Source organism: Furipterus horrens, unplaced genomic scaffold (genome assembly GCF_987537825.1).
Source record: "Furipterus horrens unplaced genomic scaffold, mFurHor1.1.pri manual_scaffold_4, whole genome shotgun sequence".
NCBI lineage: Eukaryota > Metazoa > Chordata > Mammalia > Chiroptera > Furipteridae > Furipterus > Furipterus horrens.
In genome coordinates, this window is record NW_028327174.1 from 95,752,940 (window position 1) to 95,774,524 (window position 21,585).

The 21,585-nt window shown below is 54.1% G+C and overlaps 1 protein-coding gene across 1 annotated transcript in view; it reads left to right on the top strand.

Annotated features, from left to right (window-relative positions):
* Window positions 1-21,522, top strand: part of CACNA2D4 (calcium voltage-gated channel auxiliary subunit alpha2delta 4) — a 128,541-nt gene extending 107,019 nt beyond the window's left edge. Inside the window, exons 27-38 of the mRNA XM_090275173.1 lie at window positions 3,847-3,908; window positions 5,110-5,154; window positions 5,394-5,456; window positions 14,089-14,159; window positions 14,558-14,633; window positions 15,081-15,133; window positions 15,424-15,479; window positions 15,765-15,785; window positions 18,357-18,474; window positions 20,224-20,336; window positions 20,615-20,697; window positions 21,418-21,522. Coding sequence (XP_090131299.1) covers window positions 3,847-3,908; window positions 5,110-5,154; window positions 5,394-5,456; window positions 14,089-14,159; window positions 14,558-14,633; window positions 15,081-15,133; window positions 15,424-15,479; window positions 15,765-15,785; window positions 18,357-18,474; window positions 20,224-20,336; window positions 20,615-20,697; window positions 21,418-21,522 — 866 coding nt within the window. The remainder of the gene's footprint in view (window positions 1-3,846; window positions 3,909-5,109; window positions 5,155-5,393; window positions 5,457-14,088; window positions 14,160-14,557; window positions 14,634-15,080; window positions 15,134-15,423; window positions 15,480-15,764; window positions 15,786-18,356; window positions 18,475-20,223; window positions 20,337-20,614; window positions 20,698-21,417) is intronic.
* Window positions 21,523-21,585: the final 63 nt, after the last annotated feature.

Genomic DNA, 21,585 nt, shown 5'->3' on the forward strand with positions numbered 1-21,585 from the left:
CTTTTTTTAGAGAGAGAGAGAAGGGAAGGGAGGGACAAAGAGAGGAAAAGCAACATCAATGTGTGGTTATCACTCACATGCCTCCAACTGGGGACATGGCCTGCAACCCAGGCATGTGTCCTGACTGGGAATCAAACTGACAACCCTTTGGTTCACTGGCCAGTGCTCAGTCCACTGAGCCACACCAGCCAGGGCTGCAAATTGTTCTGTATTTCAATTAGTGTATCCTTCATTTCTGACTGGATCTTTTTTATGCTGTTGAGGTCTTCACTAAGTTCCCTGAGCATCCTTATAACCGGTGTTTTGAACTATGCATCTGAAAAATTGCTAATCTCCATTTCATTTATCACTTTTTCTGGAGTTTTGATCTGTTCTTTCATTTGGGTCATGTTTCTTTGTCTCCTCATTTTGGCAGCCTCCCTGTGTTTCTGTGTATTTGGTAGAGCTGCTTTGACTCCGTGTCTTGGTAGTGTGGCCTAATGTAGTAGGTGTCCAGTGGCACGGCCTCCCCTATCAGCCAAGCTGAGTACTTGAGGTGTACCTTTTGTGTGTGCTGAGTACACCCTCCTCTTGTAGTTGAGCCTTAATTGTTGTGGACAGGTCACTGGGAGGAATTTACTCAGGCTAATCAGCGGCAAGGACTGGCTGTGACCACTTACCACTGCCCTCTGCCCTCAGTGGAGGATCAGCTGTGCAGGGGCAGGGTGGTGGTGCTCTGACGTGGTCTGTAAATGCCCACTGGGTGTGTTGGCCCTGGGTTTTCTGGGTGGTGCAGGCCAAGGTTGCCCCCACCTGTGTTTTGCCCGGGGCCACTCTGCCTGAGCTATAAAGCAATCTGAGATCGCTGCTACTTGTGCTGGGCTTGGAGATTCCCAGGTGAAGCCAAGACATGAATCTAGGCTGGCTGCTGCTAGTGCCAGGCCTAGGGCTCACTGAAGCTGGCTATTGCTTGTTTGAGGGGATTTAGGAAGTTGTGAAGCATGAACCAGGACAAGCCATTCATATGGAAAAGCAGCTTGGGTTGGCCAGTAAGTTGGGTGGGGCAGAGTCTCTGGGGATCTCCAAGGTGGGTCAAACAGTGTTAGCCAGGTTGATGGAGTCTCAAATATGGCACCAGATTGCCAGCTGTGTGTGTGTGTGTGTGTGTGTGTGTGTGTATGTGTAGAGGGAGGGGGCATTAGAAAAGGGACAATGGCCTCTGCTCATCTTGAAGCTAGACACTTTAGTTCCTCCCTTTATGCCATTGGTACCTTTCAAGCTGCTACCCCAGTTCTGGAGCACAGAGAGAGTGAGTCTGACTGAGTAGGTGAGGCCATGTGTGGGTTCTCTAAGAGGAAATACTTGGGGCTCCAGAAATTTCTTCCACTGACTCAATTCCCACTGGTTTTTGTGACCAGAAGTTGTGGGGATTTATCTTCCTGGCACTGGAACCCTGGGCTGGGGGGCCTGGTGTGGGACTAGGACTCCTCAGTCCAAAGATATCCCTCCCGAATTTTTACCTACCACTAATGGGTGAGGGACCAGCCTGTTGCACATCTATACCCCTCCTACCAATCCAGATGGACATAGTTTAATTCTATAGTTGTCAGACTTCCATTCAACTTGATTTCTGATGATTCTGAGTGATGGTTGTTCTATATTTTAGTTGTATTTTTGATGTGGTTGTGGGAGGAGGCAAGCCATGTCTGTCTATGCTGCTATCTTAACCAGAAGTCCCTCAAATTTAAGTTTATTAAAATTAAATAAAAATTTTTAATTCATGTCCTCAGTCACAGTAGGCATATTTGAAGAACTCAGTAGCCGCATATGACTAGTGGCTACTGTGTGGGACAGTTCAGATATAGAACAGCTTCATCATCTCAGAAAATTCAATCAGACAGTAATGTTTTACAACAGTGTTTCCCATAATATGGTTCCTGGGCAGCAGCATCAACATCATCTGGGGACACTTCAGAAATGCAAATTATCAGGCCCCACCCGGACCTACTGAATAAGAAACTGGGCATAGGTTTTTAACAAACCTTCCAAGTGATCCTGATGCATCCTAATGTTGGAGAATCAAGGCTCTAGTCCAAACCAGGGCTGGAACACTGGCCACTTGACCCTCCCCTTGTCTCGCTCTCTGTCTCTCTCTCTCTCATCAAGTTTCTCTAGGACCCTTTCATATTGAAAAAAAAAAAAAGGATACAATTCTGTTTCTCTGTGCCATACTGGAAGTCCAGTCCATTTTATTATTTTTCCTGCTTTTTAAAAAATTTATTTTAGAGAGAGGGGAAGGAAAGGAGAACAAGAAGAGGTAGAGAAACATCCATGTGAGAGAGAAACGTCATTTGGTTGCCTCTTGTATGAGCCCCAACTGGAGACAGAACCCGCAACCCAGGCATGTGCCCTGACCAGAAATCAAACCAGCAACCTTTCTCTCTCTCTCTCTTTTTTTTAATAACTTACTTGTTTGTTTATTTATTTATTTTTAGAGAGAGAGGAAAGGAGAAAGAGAGGGAGAGAAACATCACTGTGTGGTTGCCTCTCACTCGTGCCCCCAACTGGGGACCTGATGTGCAACCTAGTCATGTGCCCTGACTGGGAATCGAACCAGTGACACTTGGCTTGCAAGGCCGATGCTCAATCCACTGAGCCACAGCAGCCAGGGCTGCAACCTTTCTCTTTATGGGACGACGCCCAACCAGTGGAGCCACACCGGTCAGGACATTCCATCCGTTGTAGGGGAGCCCTCTGAGTCTCAGGAAATTAGAAAGATTGTGATGGAAAAATCTCTCCAATGAATGCCATCCGGGTGACGGTAGAATGTCTCATGGAAACAGCATAATGGCTGGGAACCCAGGTGCATCCCCATTTTACAGATGAGGGGACTGAAGCCCAGAGTGGGCAAGTGTTTACCTCTCAGCCCCTTCCAGACCACCGGGACTGCATCAGGCCTGGAGGACAGAGAGGGTAAGGGCCCTAGAGAGATTCATGAGCCTCTCTTCTGTATTCAGGGGCTAGGTTGCTGGGGCAAGCCATGTAATCTCTGGAGGTCTCTGTGTCCTCAGCTGTGACATCTGAATAATAATGGAACTGGGCTGCTGTGTGGATGGAACAAGCTAAAGTAAAGTCCCTGTGACTCAACACGTTTCTGATATTATTATACCAGGCAGTAGGATGTCAGCCTAGTATATTCTTTTTCTTTTCAATATAAGTTAGTTTTTTTTTTGTTGTTGTTTTTTTTTAATTTTGGTCCCAAATTTCTCTACATCTATTTGGGAACAAAAGAGGCATGTGTAGCATCACCAAAAGAGTAGTTTTTGCAGGCTGGACAGTCTCTAGTTCTCTGGGTCCTACCTACAAACCTGGGAGAAGTTGGGTACAAGAGGGGTTGTTACATCAGCATGGAGACCTAGAAGGCCCATGTACCCAACCCAGAGTGACCATGAATTCACATCCACTTTTGGTCACATGACCTTGAAGAAATGGCTCGGTCTCTCTGCCTCTGCTTTTTCATTGTGGGAACGGGGGAATTGTCTGCCTGCTGCGCCCGCCTTGAGATCTCCAGGATCCAAGGATGAATGCGGTCCTCAGTGTTCTCAAGAACCTAGACTTCAGCTTCCTCTTAGGCCTTTTCTGGTATCGTATGTTGTGGGGAGACAGAAGCCACCAGTCTCTTCTTTTCTCCCTGACCCCCTCCCCAGGAAGCTCAGTCTGCACACTGCCACCTGACTCTGCTGTCCCCACCCCTTCTCTGCCCTGGTGCCATCTCCTCTCAGTTCCTGCTGATGCACCCACTCTCTTTAACTGGAATCTATTTTTTCTCTCACTGCCTCCTCCCTCCCACCACCTCCCCCCAAACAGCAGTGGGCATCCAAATGAGGCTGGACTTCCTGCAGCGCATGTTCTGGGCAGCCACACAGCAGGTGGGTGTGATGGTGGCAGGGCCAGGTCAGAGCCAGAGGGCTCCGCAACATATCCATGGTGAAGAGGGGCTGACACACACTTGCAGACCCACTCCCCCGGCTGCCCTACTGCCTCTCAGCCCACCTCCTGGGCCTCTCTCTGCCTTCCTCAGCTCCGGGCCTCTGCCTGTGGCCTCAGTCTCTGATCCCAGCCTCCCCCAGTCAGTGTTCCCTCTCAGCTTAGACCTGGGGCAAAGGCAGGACACCACATCCTTTCTGGGCCTGGCCTGCCTTTCACTACATCTCTGCCGCCCCAGTACCCCCACACAGAAGAATAGGAGACTGCCCTCCTCGATCCCTCCAGCCAAGATCCAAGCCATGTCTGTGGTCTACGTGCTAAGAACTTGGCCTTCCCATGTCCTTCCCATTCCACGCCTCCCTTTCCTGCCTTGGCTCCCCAGAGCCCTCAGACTTGGTTCCTTCTGCACTTTCTAAGGCTCCTTAAGGTCCTCCACAGCTCCTCCAGCCCCAAATCTGCCCCCAGGGCACAGAGCCTCCTCTGCTCCATGGTCCCTGCTCACTTGTCCCTTGTTGCTGCCCTCTCACTTTGAGCAAGTTCAGGGAACCAGAGAGTGAAGATGGAAGGGATGACAGGGGGAAGGGGCACCAGCCCAGCAGGCTGGGGCCAGTCACCACATCATGCAAGATGACAAAAAGACAACAACAGTAAGAAGCCGCCCCGTGAAACTCTCCAGCAATACAGCTGACCTTCTCCCTTCACCCACAGCTGCTGGGGCCAGGGCTCCCTCCGAGAAGCCCGACCCAGCCAGCAAGGATCCTGCTTCAGTGGCCTGCCCTCACTACCAGACGCCATCATACACACATGCACACACCACACACACTGTATCAAATACATACACATACGCACAACCCACAAATAGATACCAACATTCAACATACACACACTATACACCACACATACCGTATACATACCAAATATACACCATATATACCATACATGGACACACACCAAAATAATACCATAGACACATATGTGCATGTGCCATTAATATGCCATAAACACACATCACCAGTCCCCACTCATTAACACACAACACAAATGCACCACAAACATAGCATTCCCACACTCAGACTCCACATATTTACCATACAAACACATGGGCATTCATTCACACCTGACAATTTCTCTTCTTCCTTCCAGTGCAGTGCTGGGGACGGGCCGTGCCCAGAGAGCTGCCAGGACACTGTAAGTTCTTCCCCATTGTGAAGAGGGTGAAAGCGGGAGCATGGGCCCCTCAGCTCACATCCTCTTGATGGACCAGCTCCCCACCCTCCTAAATGCCCTTCTTCGCTGCAGTGCTGGGCTCCACACAGGGTACCTTGTCACCAGACATGGAGGCCCGCCTTCCCAAATGTCAGGACAGGCTGGGGACCCGGGGCTCTGGCGTGGGACCTGACCTCGCCTCCCTTCTGGGTTTCTCCCAGGACCTGGATTGCTTCGTCATCGACAACAATGGGTTCATTCTGATCTCAGAGAGGTCCCAAGAGGTAAGGCGCTGGGGAGTGGAATCCTCCAGTAGCCCTGGCTTCAAAGAAAGGGTTAATGGCTTCAGGAAGAAATCTTGGTTTAGAGCCAATGAGAGTGAAAGGTCTGAAGAAAATGGGATCTCCTCTCAAAACCAAAGCCACCTTATCAAGATTACAAAATTTGGACACTTTTCAACTCAGATGGTGATGGAAAGACTACTTTTTCATTTTGTCTGTAACTAGCAGGCTTTCTCCCATGGTTTGTGGGAAATTGTCCACATAAGGAGCAGAGGCTCAGCAAAGCTCCATCTCTGGGCTGCCTTCTGTGCTGGGGCTGCGACTGCCTCCTACCAGAGCCCAGGACACCGTCTCACTGCTCCCAGCTCACTCCCGCCGTCGTGCCCCTCCCCCCTCCTGCCTTCGGGCACTCTGGCTGCTCTAAGGAAAAGCTACTTACGGTGGCTTAGAAACAACAGAGAGGAATTGCTCACCATTCTGGAGGCCAGAAATCTGAGATCAGGGTGTCAGCTTGGTTGGGTGAGGCCCCCGTCCTGTCACAACCTTCTCCTTGTCTCCTGATGTGGTAAGAGAGATGAGGGAGCTCTCTGGGGTCTCCTTCATGAGGGGGTTCAACTCACTTCTGAGGGCTCTGCCCTCATCGCCTAATCACCTCCCACAGGCTCCTTCTTTGACCCTTGGCGGTTAGGCTCCAACATCTGAATTTGGGGGGACACGTTCAGACTACAGCACCTTCCCCTTCTCCCTTCACAGGGCCCAGAGGGCCAGGCCTTCCCCGTTTTGGGCTGTCTTCCTGCCTGGACTTCCCTTGTGGAAAATTCTAACCCAGCAAGCCCACCCCTCGGTTTGCTAGCAGGGAAACAAAGGCACAGAGGCTCCGTGCTGCAGCCTGGCTCACGCGAATAATCTCCCCCAAGCATGTGCATGTCTGCATGGACCCCACATGTGCTCAGAAAGGCAAAAGAGAAGGTGCATTGGGCCCAAAAATTAATTGTTTATTTAGCCAGGACTCAAACCTGAATATCTTCACCTGAAGAGTTTCCTTGAAACAAGCCAGAAGCATCAAAGTGGAAGGGAACTGGTATCTGGTCCAGAGTGAGCTTTCCCCTGATTAATAGGCATGTGATTGGGTTAAGCAGCTTCCAGTCACTGTGCCTCAGTTTCCTCCTCTCTAAAATAAGGAGGCTGCACGACATGATGTCTAAGGTCACTTGAGTCCCGGGACTCTCAATGGCAGGGAGTCAGCAGGGCTGGAGAAAGGGTCATAGCCAAGGCTGCCTCCAGCTCTGGCCTCATGGGAGCCAACTCAGGGTGCAGAGAGGCAGCAGGATCCAGGGCCTAGGAAGGAGCCGTGAGAAAGAGGGCAACAGGAAGGGGCCCCCTGGGGTAGGTCCTGACTCCTTGAGGAGAGATTTTGAATGGCCCGCTTCTGTCTCAGCAGTGGGAGTGAAGAGATGGTTTTGCCCATTTTCCTCTTTAGTAGGAGCTAGGGGCCGGCTGACCATCATGATGTCTCTTGCGGGACTCCAACTGCTGGTCACTTGTTGCAGTTCCCCGAGTGTCTCTGCTTTGCCTCCTTGTCGCCTTCATGCCCCCTTCTTGGCCCTGTCACTCTTCCCCTGACAGAGCGCCAGTTTAGTTACTATTTCTCAGCTGCTCTGAGAGAAAATGAGTGATGACAGAAGTTGAAACCAGTGGTTGAAAAGAGGCTTTGGGCCTCTCTGATGCTCTCAATCATTTATGCACTGACCCCCGCTGCCCTGGGGAACTGAGACAGGCTGTGTCTCCAGGTCCCCCTGGTGTTGGCTTTCAAGGGCCAGAGTTGCAGAGAGAGTGTGGAAGGCTGGACCCTGGGGAGGAGAGTGGTGGGCACAGGGAGCAGCGAGCACACCTGTGAGGCCGGGCTCTGGAGCAGTGGGGGGTGGGCTTCCTCTGACCAGCTCTGGGGCTATTCTCGTTTTATACCAAAGGAAAACCTCTGCAAGGCTGGGTTATTATCCCCCAAACTCACTGCTACAGAAAAGCCAGACTTACAAGTGAAGAGCAGTGATGTAGGGGGAGGGAGGTTCTAGAAAAGACCTCATGAGGGAAGCCAAGCTGGGAGAGCGTGGGTTCTGATGGAAGCTGAGAATTAGTTGGGCAAGGCAGGTAAGCCCAGGGAGAGCGGCCTTCCCTGGAGAGGTTCAGGCTGCAGGTTTGGGTCTAGGGTAGCCGTCCCCCTGCCCAGGCCCCACCTTAGCTTGTGCTGTTCGTGTCAGGGCAGAGTTTGTTCAGCCTGCCACGCTGGTCCGAGTGACACAGAGTTAAGACCGATGCTCGCTGGTCCGAGTGACACAGAGTTAAGACCGATGCTCGAGTACCCTGAACACCAAGGCCAGGAATCCGGACTCCTGGGTGCAGATCCAAGGCCAGTGGCAAGGTTCCCGGAGCGGCAGTGTCACGACAGGGCTCCTCTTTCCTCACTCTGGGCAGCTCTGACCCCGTGTCCCAAGCAGTGTCAAGTTATAAGAGGGCACGAGGGCACGAGGGAAATAACCTGGCCAGAGACACCAACAGTGTACACAGTGCCCAGCAGGTGTCCAGGCCAGGTCGTCCATCCATCTATCCAGTTGTGTTTCTTTGTAATTAATTCATTCAGTAACTCTGTAGCAGTTATCATGTTGCTGCATAACAAATTAACCCAAAATGTAGTAACTTAAAACCACAAGACTTACTGTCTCCCAGTCCCTGGGAGTGAGGAATCTGGGTGTGGCTCAGGGTCTCTCACAGACCTGCCGGTAAGGTACCAGCAGCTCTGCTCCATTCCAGGTATTTCAAAGCTCAACTAGAGGGGGTCAGCTTTACAGCTCACTCCACAGTTGCCAGCAGGTTCCAGTTGCCAGGCGGGCTTCCCCAGAGGGCAACTCTCACATGGCAGCTGGCTTCATCGGAGCAAGTGAGCCATGAAGAACAGGGAGAGGGGAGCAGGACAAAAGTCAGTCTTGCAAACAGAAGTGACATATGGTTACTTTTACCATATTCCATATTCCATTCACTAGAAGCAAGTCGCTAGGTCCAGCCTACACCCAAAGGGAAGGGCATGACCAGAAGAAGCTGGGGCCATTAGGAACCACTTCACAATCATTTCACCACACATTCCTACCCACTCACCCAAAGTTGCTCCACACTGAGCACACCCAAGGGCCACCAAGTGCCACAAGCCTGGGCCTTCTCCCAACTCAATCCTTCTCCCCACCACCCCACTCCTTTCATCCCTAGGCTTTGGAGTGTGGAGGGAGACCAGCAGCATCAGCAGCATCTAGGAGCTTGATAGAAATGTATGTTCCCAGGCCCCACCCCAGACCAAGGAAATGAGAAATCCTGGGGGTGGCCCCCCGCCTGTGCTGCAACAAGCCCACTAGTGTTTCTCATGTGTGATGAAGTCTGAGCCACTGCCTGGAACTGAATGCCAGCTGCTGTGGATCTGGATGCACTTTCCAGACTGGGCTAATGTGCCAAAAGGTCCAGGCTACTTCTTATCCCTGCCATGGTCCATCCAGTAGCCTGGGGAGAGAAGCCTGTCACTGCTCCAGATGCAGTTATTCTTTCCAGACAAAGTCCTCCCCAGCCTTCCTCATGGAGGCCCTCCGACCCAGCCAATCCCATGTTTGCAGAAGCCCAGGGCATCCCTGCAGCCCGTCTGAGGGAGGGGCGAGAGGCGCTCTCCTGGTCCTGGGGTTGTTGTTCCAGGCCTGAGGAGTAGAAATTTGGCCCCACGGAGCTTCTCTTCCAGCTCAGGGCTCATTCTTATAGTAAAGAACTACAAATGACAGGATACAGACGTCTATTGGGGGCGTAGAAAGAAAGCAGAGAGCAAGGGCCACAAGAGTGGCAACAGCCCTGTGGATCTTTGTAATGTTTACAGTGGCTCTGTCATCCTGGATTTGGGGGCTCTGAGCCTGTCATTTGCCTGTGGGTAGCACCCACACATAGGAGCTTCAAAATGGACCTCAAAGAGGCAGCTGGGCTACAAAATCAGACACACCATGGTGGTGTCTCTCTCTAAGGGCTTACATCTCTCAGCGGGCACAGCGCCGCCTCCTCCCCACCGCAGCCCACAGAGCCGGTGCCTGCAGGGCCCTGAGACCACAGCGACCCTTTCTTCCCCCACAGGGCTTCTGACTGCCTGCCCTGGGCCTCAGCTGCTTTCCTTGGCTCCTCTCCTCCTTCTCTGCCTCCCCAAGCCTTTTGTCCTCCCGGCCCACGTGTAATGGCAGGCTGTCTTCAAGTCATCTCCTCCCCCCGCCCCAGTGCTGTGGGTGCGGTGGGTGCAGTGGGTGCAGGAGAAAGCTCAACCTCCCTGCCCTGCACATGCTCCTGAAGTTGCCCCTCCACCCCCCCCCCCCCACACACACACTCCTCACTGCCTGCCTCAGCATATCTCTGGGCTCCCCTGTACTCTCTCTACCTTCCTGGGGCCAGGGCACCTCATTTGGGCAGCTTGAGCTGGGTGCCTCCCAAATGAAATCCAGCTGGTCACCCAAATCCCAGACAGCCGATGGCAGCAGAGGCTCTCCAGGAGAGCGGAGCTGGCGCCCACACCTCCACATGCTTCTGGGCCCCACTGTGGGGCCACAGGGCCAAAGGTGCTTGCCAAGAGACCAGGCAGCTCAGGGGACCTAGGCGAGGCTGTACAGCAGGAAGGAAGGACAAGACTGGTCCCCTCTAGGAGCGATGCACAGTGTTTTCACTCTGGTAACTCATTTAACCCTCACAAGGTCCTTAAGGGGGTTTTCCCATTTTTAGGGTCCCCTCTAGGAGCGATGCACAGTGTTTTCACTCTGGTAACTCATTTAACCCTCACAAGGTCCTTAAGGGGGTTTTCCCATTTTTAGAGAAGAAACTGAGACTGTCCCTATGTATGGAGGCCATATGACATTTGCTCCATCCCAACACCAGAGTGAACCTTTGCCTTAATTCTCCCTCAGGCCCCTGTGTAGACTCACACAGGCATGCAAAGTGGCCCACGTCCAGGGGCTGCTGCCAGCCAGCAGGACACAGAGGTTCTGCATTCATGGTTGCCACCCACCCCGTCTGCTTCCTGCTCCAGGCTCCTGGGTGGCACCTCCCAGGACCTCACCTCTCTCCAGCTCATTACAGACTGGACACTCAGGAAGCCCCAGAGCCCTCGCTCCAGCCCCAGAGCTTGGCAGCCCAGTGGATCCTTGAGTAAGCGTGAGTTATCCTCCTCCGTGAAAGTGGAGCCCTGCCCTGGAGTGAGCAATCCTGCCTGGCGGGTCGAACGCCCAGAGCCCCTTAGAGTGCTGTGACCATGAAGAGGCTATAGTCCTCCTGCCCTGCTCTGCTGGGAGCCCCTCTGTGTTCACTTGGGAGCCTAAATGCTTGGACCTTGGCTTTGCAGATGCAGGAAAATTGATCAATTTTCCTATCTGAGGCACTGATTCACTCTAAGTTCACATGAAACTGTATTAGCTAAGAACTGTGTTCTACTGTCGGGAGTAGAATCCCCACTAGTGACTTGAGCCAACTGAAGGTTTATTCGTTTCCATAAGGAATGGATGAAGGCAGCCCAGGCCTGAAGTGGTAGGGTCCCAGGTGCCCCCATCCTCAAGACCACAACATGGACACAGGATGTCAGGGTAGCCCTGCTCTGAGAAATCGCCCAGAAACTGCTGTGGGAACAGATAACTGGTTTATTGAGGGACCAAAGGAAGGGGGAAGGGGGTTAAGGGGAAAAGCAATTCCCCGGACTGACTCAACGGCCTGTAAGAGAAAGGGAAACGGTGGCGGAGGGTGTGGAGGTAGCTCCCAGTCCTCCTCGTGGGCCTGTAGGAATTGCCACCAACACTTCTGCAGGCACCTTTTTTTATCGTCGTCGGCAGCCGTCCGTCTCGAGACGATGGTGTAGCTTCTTAAGAGTCTATCTGCACCGCCGAGAATGGCTGTGCAGTCCGACTCGGGAGTGACATGGTATCTGTCTCCTCCCGTGTTGAATCGACATCTTGTGATGACGCTGAAGCTACAGAGCCTGGGCAGGGTAATATGGAGGGTCTGCTGTTGCCCATGCAGCAGACCCCCCCTCTCTTCGCAGCTGAAGGGTCCAAGGGAAAGACGGAGTCAATACAGCTTGGCTTCAGGTGCGCCGCAGGAGTTGCCGGTACGTCAAACCGCCTTAGGGACTCCGGCTCCGGATTTTCTGTCAGGGTTTACTCCCTTAGCCTTTCCCCTGAAGAGGTATGCCGCAAGGCAGCGGAGGTTTTTTGGAGTCAGAGTTTTCCTTCTCTGATGTGCCCTGACTGGAAGATCGAACCAGCGACACTTAGCTCACAGGCCGACGCTCAATCCACTGAGCTAAACCAGCCAGGGTCTTCCCATAAAACCTTTTTTATACACCTTTCATTAAGGGGGGAGTTTGCTTATTGACATATTCAGTAGATCATTTACATCTCATTGCTTTCCCCCTCCCACAGAAGCTTAGTTAACATATCAGGCTAAGTCCATTAGCATTTCCTCTGGGAAAGTTTCAGTCCATCAACGTATCTTTTGGGAAATGCGAAGTCCAGGGCCAGGTGGATTACCAAAGTCAGGTGTACTTGATGTGACACAGGGCCTCCTGTCTTCTTGTCCACTGCCCAGAGAAGAAGGAGGGGGAGGCCACAGACCTGAACAAGGAGCCTCTCCTGCAGACTTCTCCCTTTCAACAGATTCCTGGAAGGCCCACCCTGCCTCGCTCACATTTCACCAACTGCGCCCAGCCCCAGCCGCAGGGGAGGCTGGGACCTGTAGTCTTTTAGTGGAGTGTGCTGCTGCCATAATTAAAGCAGGACCTCCCTACCAAAGAAGGGGAGGGTAGATAGTCTCTGCCAGAATGACATATCCTCAAAGTCAACTTGTTTATTTATGGAGGAAGGCACATTCTTTTCCAGTGTCTAGAAGCTTGTCTTACTCTCAGGGACATCTCTTGTCAGAATCGAGTGTCTGAACAACACGGTTTCTGGTGAATAAGCCTCAAATTAGGGAGAAGAAGGGGACAGCCTCGTCAGGAGCCTCAGTCCCACCTCACTGCGCTTTCCCAGGGAGCAGAACACACACCACCCAGTCATCCCCTGGGCGGTTCGCTCACACCTTCCTTCAGCAACACCTTGAACGAGCCCTTGTGGCCTGTGGCGAGCAGTGGGGGATGCCTGCTGGCCAGGACGCCGCGGTCCCGTAGCGCAGGATCGCACAGGCAGTAAAGGGAACAGGAGAGTGAGCCCCAGCTGCCAGGGACTTCAGGTGGCTTCCGCACTGCACCTTGAGGAACACGCAGGGCTGGGTGCCTCTCGTCTTCCTGCTTGTCATTCTGTCCCTGGAATGCCCTCGATGCTCCCATGCTGTCCCCCTGCTCCCCACTGCCCTCCGCAAAGAAGCCTGTCAGGCCTCCCAGGCACAGAGAGAGCAGAGCTCTCGTCTTTCTCCGGCGCCTTTGTGGTCCGCCTGTCAGTGTCTCAGTGCCGAGAAAGGAGACATTTCGTTCTGACTGGACAGGTGAGAACAGAACGACCTCTGTGAGGAGGGTGCGAAGGAAAGCTCCTTGCAGTGAGGACTGGGGAAGGGTAACTGCGGCAGGGGGAAGGGCCAAGATCGAAGTGTCTCCTTGTCACACTGGCCGCCACTTACCCAGCCTTTGCTGGGGGCCAGCCGCTTGGCGCCCCCGTCCTCCGTCTTTCTAACAAGCTGCCTGTGGTCACACGGCAGGCAGTGGCACCAGGTCCCGGCCCCCTGTGCCGCGCTGAGGACCAGCTGGCGCAGGAGGTCGGCTCGGGGAGGGCAGCGGGTGCAGCGAGGCTGGGGCTCCCGGCTGCACGGCGGGCCTGAGGGCGAGCCGGCCTTGTTGGCTTGGAGGACGCCAGCACACAGTCAGGCGCTCGCCTCGTGTTGGTGGGTTGGGTCCTGAAGGAGGGATGGTGGGAGGGGTGTCCTGTTTCAGGAAACAAAGAAGTGAGTGACCAGATCCCAGCTGCGTGTGAGAAAGACTGGCAGCATTGACTGGGGACTGGGAGAGGGCCAGTTACGCGGGGCAGGGGGTGGCTGCGGAGAGGACAGGGTTTAGGTTAAGCCGCTGTTTGTGGAGTCGGGTGGCGAATGACAGATCCACAAGACACTGATTAATTGGCAAAGAGGGGGAGGGCGGGAGAAAGGGGAAATCAAAGGCAGCTCCAGTTCTCAAACCTATTTTAGCTGGGTGACAAGGATGTCCCCGTAAGAGGCAGAGCACCACTTTTGAATCTTTTGTGACATAATCAAGTCTCACAAAACTCTGTTTAACCTTGCTGCCAGGGATTCACATGGATTCGTTCAAAGGAATTCTATAGCTTTAAAAAAATGTGATTGCCACCCCTAGATTGATTTCATGGCCAACTAATGGATTACAATTTAGAGCTTTCAAGCACTGAGAGGGGAATATGGCAGGGGAGCAGATTAAAGCGGGGGTGGGAGTGAAGTGGACCCTGCTTTGATTATGTCAAAGGGCATCTACAGGGGAAAAAAACCCAAGTGGCAGCTGAAGTCTGGCGCTCAGAAAAGAGCTGTGTGCCAAGGGGCAAGGTCTAGAAGTTCTCACCCTGCTCTGTCTCTCATTCTCTCTCTCTCTCAGACGGGAAGATTTCTGGGGCAGGTGGATGGTGCTCTCATGACCCAGCTGCTCAGCACGGGGGTGTTCAGCCAGTAAGTGGGACGTGCTTCTCCCCCATCTGAATACTCACAGAAATGGCAGGATCTGAGGCTAAATGGACCAGGCATATCTCGGAATCTTGACCTCTAAAACTGATAGTGAGAGCCCCAAAGTTCTCCAAAAACAACCATTCTGAAGCCAGAGAGTTGACATGAGGTGGGGAGGGGCATAAGGACACATGGGCCCTTAGAAGGGAAAACAGATGTGCTATTCTTTTCCTTTAAAGCAAAGTGCAGACATGGGATTTGGGGCTTGTGCTCTCTTTTGATCTGCCTGTCCTAACTCAGGAACTGTCAGGAAGCTGGGTGTATAAGAACCCTGGGCAGGGGTGAGGGTGGAGACGGGGGCATAGGATGGTCTGGACTTGCCTTATCCCATCTCTGGTTTTCAGAGTGACCTTGTATGACTATCAGGCCATGTGCAAACCCCCGAGTCACCACCACAGCGCCTCCCGGCCCCTGGTCAGCGTGAGTGCCACCCCAGACCTCCCCTCCACCAGACAGCAAGCCCTGCACCTCCCCTAAAATGAGATTACCTGGTCCCTGGTCTCACCCAGTCTCATTTTCAACTCTGACCAGAAAGTCCTCTCCCACTTCTGCCAACTCCCACCCCAGCCCTGCAGGGCTGCCTACGGGACTCCTGGCAGAGTAGGGTGATCACACAGATCACCAGGGACCTAGAAACGTCACAAAGAGGCTCAAGAGGATGAGGCCCTGCCTGGCCTTCTTTGTGGGCTCCTCTAACACAGGATGCTTGCCCTGCAGTAGGAGTCTCTCAGATACCTCAGCTCTCCAGACTCCCCAGATGGAAAGGGGTGGGGGTGGTGGCAGCAGGAGGGGGTGTCCCGGGTTGCGGTCTCTAATGGAACACCTTCGCCCGGCCTGGGGCTAACCGTTGGTCCCCCTCCCTCCCAGCCCATCTCTGCCCTCCTGACTGCAACCAGGTGGCTGGTGAATGAGCTTTTGCTGTGAGTGGGGGTTGACGTGGGGGTTGGGGGACACTGGGGAAAGGGCTGGGGACTTCATGCAAGTGTGTCCTCTGAGAGAGCCCAGGGGGGAGGGCAAGGTCCCGGGAGCTACTGTCCTGTGTGTATGGGACCTCCTTCTTCCTCTGCTGCCAAGGGCACCTCTCTGCTCACCAGGGGCCTTCAGGCAGGGAGGAGAATGCTCTAGAGAACAGGCCTGGACCGGGGGACCAGCTGGGAGCTCTGGCGCTCCAGCTGCACAGGCCTCCGAGATTCCGTGCTGTGTCTGACAGGCTTCTGCTGGAGTGGAGTGCCTGGGGCTCCCGGCAGGCAGACCGCGGGGCCGAGGGTGAGTGCGTGACTATGCAACCACGTGTTTGACATCGGCGCCATTTCAGTCAGCTGCGTGGGTGACAGACGGGGTGGGGACTCTGCACTGTTTATTGCTCATATCTCATCCTGCTTGGCCTTCTCTCATCAACTTCCCCTCACTCCTGGCTCCCCTCACCTCTCTGTGACATCCCACCATCTCGGGACACCACTGCTGCATGTGACATCATTCATCCCACCCTGTGACATCCTGACCTCGTGTGACATTATGCCCACCTTGTGCTGGGCCGCATGTCCTGGGCAGCCAAAGCTATCTTCCACCACTGTAAGTAGCACCTGCTGTGGAGCCGGGTTGTGGGGGTGAGGGCAGCACGGAGCTGCCAAGGCCTATCCTCAGCCCTCTGTTAAAGGGGTGCATTCAAGGGGTCTGAGCTGTCTTCATCCCGGGGCACCCCGACTCAGGGGACCCAGGTAAAGCCCCATTCCTTAGTTAGGGGTGGGGGTGCAGCCCAGACCTCATCCCACACAAGGACAGTCCTATCCCAGGGAAGATGGAACACTTCAGCCATCTCCTCAGGTGAGAACATTTACAATTCCAAGAGGAGAGGGTGACGTGGTCCAGCGGCTGTGACCACACGCAGGTGAGAGGCCTCCCGGCCATCCTGCGGCACAGGAAGAGTGGTGCCCCCAGCTCGGGTGCCCCTGACCCCTCAGCTCAGGGTCAGGGAATGACAGGCAGAGACCTCCTCTGATCCCTGGGACACTCCCGGGATGATATGTCTCCAGTGACCTTCTATCTGAGGACACTGTCCCCCAAAGGTCTGACCACCAATCAAAGAAATATCCTGTCAGCCACAGTGACTCTGGGCCACATTCCCAGGAGCGTGAGGCCACCTGATCTTTAACTGCAAAGGGATATCGATCACTTCCACTCACTGGGTGGCCGGGGACTCCTGCACCACACAGAACCCTGTCACCTCAGACGGTTTTGCCAAACCCCAACCCCCACTCCCTGGCTCATAGAGCCTTTTCTGTGGCGTTCTGCACCTTCTCCACTTCCTGGGCTGCACTCCCAACCCCTTCTTGTTCACAGAATTTGGCTTCCTGCTGAGAAATAATCTCCACTTCTGCCCTATCTCTGGCGGTACTTCCCTCTCTTCCCCTGGCCTGCTGGGGGCGTCCTCTGGCCCTCCGCCCCTGTGGCCCATCCAACCATGTTTCCAGGAGCCTTTGGAAATCACACCCCAGTCTTCACAGGACCGCTCCAGGGACAGTTCACAGTCACTTGGTGTTTGTGACAGGAACCATGAACCATGTGTTGCCACCCAGTTAGAAACAGGTCCCACCTCCCCCTGCACAGGGACACAGGGCCGGGGACAGCAGCTGCATCTTACACATGCAGAAAGTGATCTCCCTCACTCTGCCTGTCAGAATTGCTCCTGCTCAGGGCCTCGGTCCCTGCTCTTTCCCTCCAGTTATCCACATCCTCCGTGGAAGAGCCCTTGGCTGGGAGTCCAAGGGCCTGGACTGAGTGCAGCTATGTGACCTTGGGGAAGCCATCCACCTGTTGCTGTTGGCATGGTTACTCTTGTTATCACTGAGATGACTTACCCACGGAGTGGCTCAGCTGACAGGGTAGACAGGCCAGCCTGAGCCAGCCACCCTGGTAGGAGAGGAGCAAGGTCCTGAGCCCCAGCAGGCTTTAGCCTAAGCGCCCACTCTCCCATCCCAAGGGGCTTGGAGGGCAGAGCTGCCTAGCAGCCATCCTTGAAGGTCATTGTGACCACAGCTGAAACCTGACCACATGTGCAGACCCCCAGCTGTGGTCATTCCTCCCGGCTGGGCCTTCTCTGCCTGCACACTGGCCTCCCTCTTGCCATCAAGGTCTGGTGGGATGTTTCTGGGGGTTAAAGAGACTGATAGCTCCTCTACTAGCCTCTGTGTGACCCTGCAAAATGGAGGAGTACTGCCTGCCCTGCCTTCTCACAGGTAGGCTCTGAGAACAGAGGAAAGGAGCAGAAAGTGCCTTGAAGAAACAGGAGAACTGTATTGACAACATGGCCCTGCTGTTTTGAACAAAAATAAGCCCATGAGCTGGCCTTGTCTGCTTTTCGCTCCCTTCAGGAGCCATCATGGGCCCCCAGAGCAGGCTGCCAGGCACTCTTCCTATGCCTGTCCTCCCTGACCGAGCTCATGGGCACCACACAGACACGCCCTCAGGGCCCCAAAGGGCGGCAGCGGTCAGCACAAAGGAGCCCCTGCCCAGCTGTCCCCCAGCCCCAGGCCGCCACACACAGGCCCTTGCTGCTCCGCTCTCCAGCCAGCGGTGGGACAGGAGAGCAGGCCCAGGGCCTGTCCAGGATGTGCACTTGCAGAGCCCCTTAGCTGGACCTGAGAATAAGTCGCCTGTCCATTCGGAACTGGAGGGCAACAGGATGAAGAGGCTAAAAAGTCTCCCCCAAGCCACACCTTGGCATTCTGATCACCTCTGCACATCAATGCTGAAAGAAACCTTCAAGAAGGTGCACTCCCCCCTTCCCCAACCCCAGCTTACAGTGGGGGTACAGGCTGCCTCAGGCAGGAAGTGGCTTTCCCAAGGTCATGGGGCTGGTGTGTCAATCACACACAACTGACCCCCGGGGCACCCTGGTGCCCAGTCTGCTGCCCTTCCACTGTGATCCACTCCATTCCTTTGATTCTGCTACTTTTCCTGCTTCGTTTTTCTCCCACCCCACCCCTCCTTTCCGTGTCCCCAGAGCCTTGTAACTTAGCAGCCATCTGCAAATGGACTGGGGGCATTTCACTATGCGGTGGCCATGACGGCCCTGGAGGTGCTGACGCTGAGAACCCTCTGGTTCCACGACGCCCTTTTCCCATCGTGCCTGTCTCCCCACAGCCCACAAGCACCAGAAGCAGGACCTGCTGCAGCCCTGTGACACAGAGTACCCCGTGTTTGTGCACCAGGGGGCCATCCGGGAGGCCAGCGGGACCATCGAGTGCGGGGCCTGCCAGAAGTAAGGCCTGAGGCTGCTTGCCCGGTCCCCAGCGTCAGGCAGGGCTCCACCACTCTCGGGGTGGGGGTGGGAGGTCGTCTCTATGTGGGGAGAAAGGAGGGGGTGCTCTGAGGGGAAGGGCATGCTCCAGAGGTCTGTTCCCCACTTTCTTAGTGTAGGAAACACAGGCCAAGGTGGAGGGTCTGAGGGAGGAGGCTGTTTGGGGACAGTGGACAATCTGCTGTGCTATGTTAGGGGGACCGGGGAACAGTGATCTTGAGGCTAGATCCTTGTTGGCAAGTTCACCCTCATCCCAGGCCCCAAAGCCATCCCAGACAGAAAAAAACGATCCCACAACTCAGTGTCTGTCTCACTCACACCTGAGCAGCAGCTCAGCGTCAACACCAGGAAAGCTGAACTCCACTGGCGAGGGCTTGGATGGATGGCAAGTGTAGATGTGAGGAAAGAAACAGGTCAGCTCTCCCTTAGAAATCTGCCTGTGCAGAGAACGGGAAAGGTGCGGGTGGGCCAACACCTCTGCTCCTGGGCCCATAGCCCGTGTACAGGCCCAGCCTAGGCTTGGGCCTTCCCCCAGGGAGAGGCCACTAGAACCAACCAGCTCTGCCAAGCCCCGGCCCAGGGAGGCGGGGAGGCAGCGAGGCCTGAATGAAGGTTCTCTCCTGCTGACTCTGGGTCCCTCACCTGGGAAGTTCGTCCTGGCCCAGGAGGCAAGGGCCTCCTCGAGGTGTCCTCTGGGCCAGCCTTGCCACTCACCAAGGGCTTCCCGGGATGTCGAGAGACCCCAGACTTCAAGCAAATTACTTTATAGTGTAACCTTTCAGACTCTGGCATCAGACAAGTCACCTGTCCATCTCTTACTCTTGTGTAATGTCAGTGGGATTTTAGCTTGACCACAGCAGTTTTCCTGGGACTATTATTTGTGCACTTAGCTCAAAGACTTGTTGTAAGGATGAATTCAGTGGTATGGTGCAAAGCAAAGACTTTAGAGTAGACAAGCTTGAATTTAAAAAGTGGCTCTGCTACTTTCTAGCTGTGTAACCTTGGGCAAGTCACTTGGCCAATTCTAGCCTGTTTTCCTATCTACAAAATGGGAATAATAACCTCATATGGTGAGGTGAAGGTTATGTACACGTATACATATGTGTGTGTGTGTGTACATAAAAGCATCCATCCCAGAGGAAATGTTCAGTTAGAGGCAGCTGTTATTATGCAATAGAGCAGGCCTTGTGCATAATAGTTTTTCCATAATCCTTTACTCCCTCCCTCTCCGCGGGATTCCTGGGCAGTATGCAGGGGTACTGTGCCACCTAGTGGCCAAGACTGAGCATGGCATCTTCCCCATATGGCCTGCCCCCACTCCACTCACCCAAAGCAAGGAGAGCCACACTGTCCCTATTTATTTGGCACAGTCCTGATTTATCCCTGTTGTCTCTACATATATTAAAAACAACTCCTTTCACTCTTAAAAATGTTCCAGTTTGGACTTCCTCACCTTCTCCAATCTGCTAGGAAAGGAACATTCGCAAAGGCTTGTGGGCAAATTAAGCCAATAAGACTGTCAGTTGCCCAAGACGGTTCCTGTAGCAAGCTGCCCCTGATCTGACCTGCCTCGTGGTTCCATTTCCTCCCCTGCACCCTAAATCCACACCAGAAGTCTCCAGAAGCTTTTGGGTTTTTTTCCCCCCTAGAAGCCCAATGTCAAGCCTTCCATGGAGAAGTTCCATGGCCCCACCTCTCTCTTCGCTGCAGGATATTTGTGATGCAACAGATTCCGAAAAGTAACCTTCTCCTTCTGGTGACAGACCCCACCTGTGACTGTAGCATCTTCCCGCAAGTCCTACAGGAGGCTGCAGAAGTCAAATATATCCTTCCCGTCTTCCACGGTGTGCGGGGTGAGGGAGGGTGGCAGTGCAGGAGGCACTGAGGGACTCAGATTTTGGAGCCGGCCAACATCCCGCCCTCCCCCACAGAGCATCACTGTTTGTTCTCCGACCCGTCCCCCAGGACCCTGGCTGCTGCCTCCTGACCCTGGAAGCCATGTGCTAGGCAGCGGGTCCTCCAAGGGGTAGGCTCTTCAAGAACTTAGTCTCCAGAATCAGTTCCTGTCATGAGGCGTTTGCCTTAACAGTGAATTCTGCACATAATGCCTCTACCAAGTGTGACAGGATGCACTCCCAGAAGCTCCGCAGGCGACCGGATTCCTGTCATGCCTTCCATCCAGAGGTGAGGGCTGGAGCGGGGTGAGGGGTGGGACTCGGTCCTCTTCCCCAAACCCTCAGCTCTGTGGCTGTGCCTGCGCACCTGGACGCAAATGCTACTGAACATGGACACTTTGATGCACAGGCATCAAATATGAGGTCAACCAGGAGCCAAGGGGGCTGCTACAAACAGAGTCACGGTCCCCAAGGGTTAGGCCCTCAGTGAATCAACATACAGCTTCCCCACATTGTCCTCTTTGCTGCTGCACTGACTCCAAATGACCTCAGCAAACAGAAAGAAACCATTATGTGCAAAACACTAATGGTGACCGACATTTATGGAGCACCCACCAATGGCAGGCCCGGAGATGGGTACACAGTACCATCTTTGCTGGATACAGCTGCCACAAAGAACCCACACCTAAGGTGCTCCCAGAGGCGATGGCTTCTCTGAAGTCATTCTAAGGGGATGGCCCCACAGCCGCTCCAAGACTGAGGGCAAGCAGAGAAGTCTTGAGCCCAGCTCCAGGGCTGAGTGTACAGCTTCTGCTTTCCCCTCAAAGGTAGGGGGTCTAAGGAGAGTGGCAGTGCTTCCTTCACTTCCTAAGCCTTCCCTCTTTCCCAAGGTTTTTGGGCCCTGTTAATCCCAGAGACCATGCCCCTCTCCTTGCAAAACACTAATGGTGACCGACATTTATGGCGGGAGTGGCTCCCTCATGCTTTCCTCTCTGCCCTGGGTTCACAGGAGAATGCCCAGGACTGCGGCGGCGCCTCTGCAACCTCGGCCTCACGCCCCATGCTCCTGCTGCCTCTCTGGGCCTGGCTGCTGCCACCCCAGCTGCTGTGGTGACACTCAGTCTGACCTCTGTTTTGACTAAGTACCCTTTCCAGAGACATTTTGCAGCATCAGCAA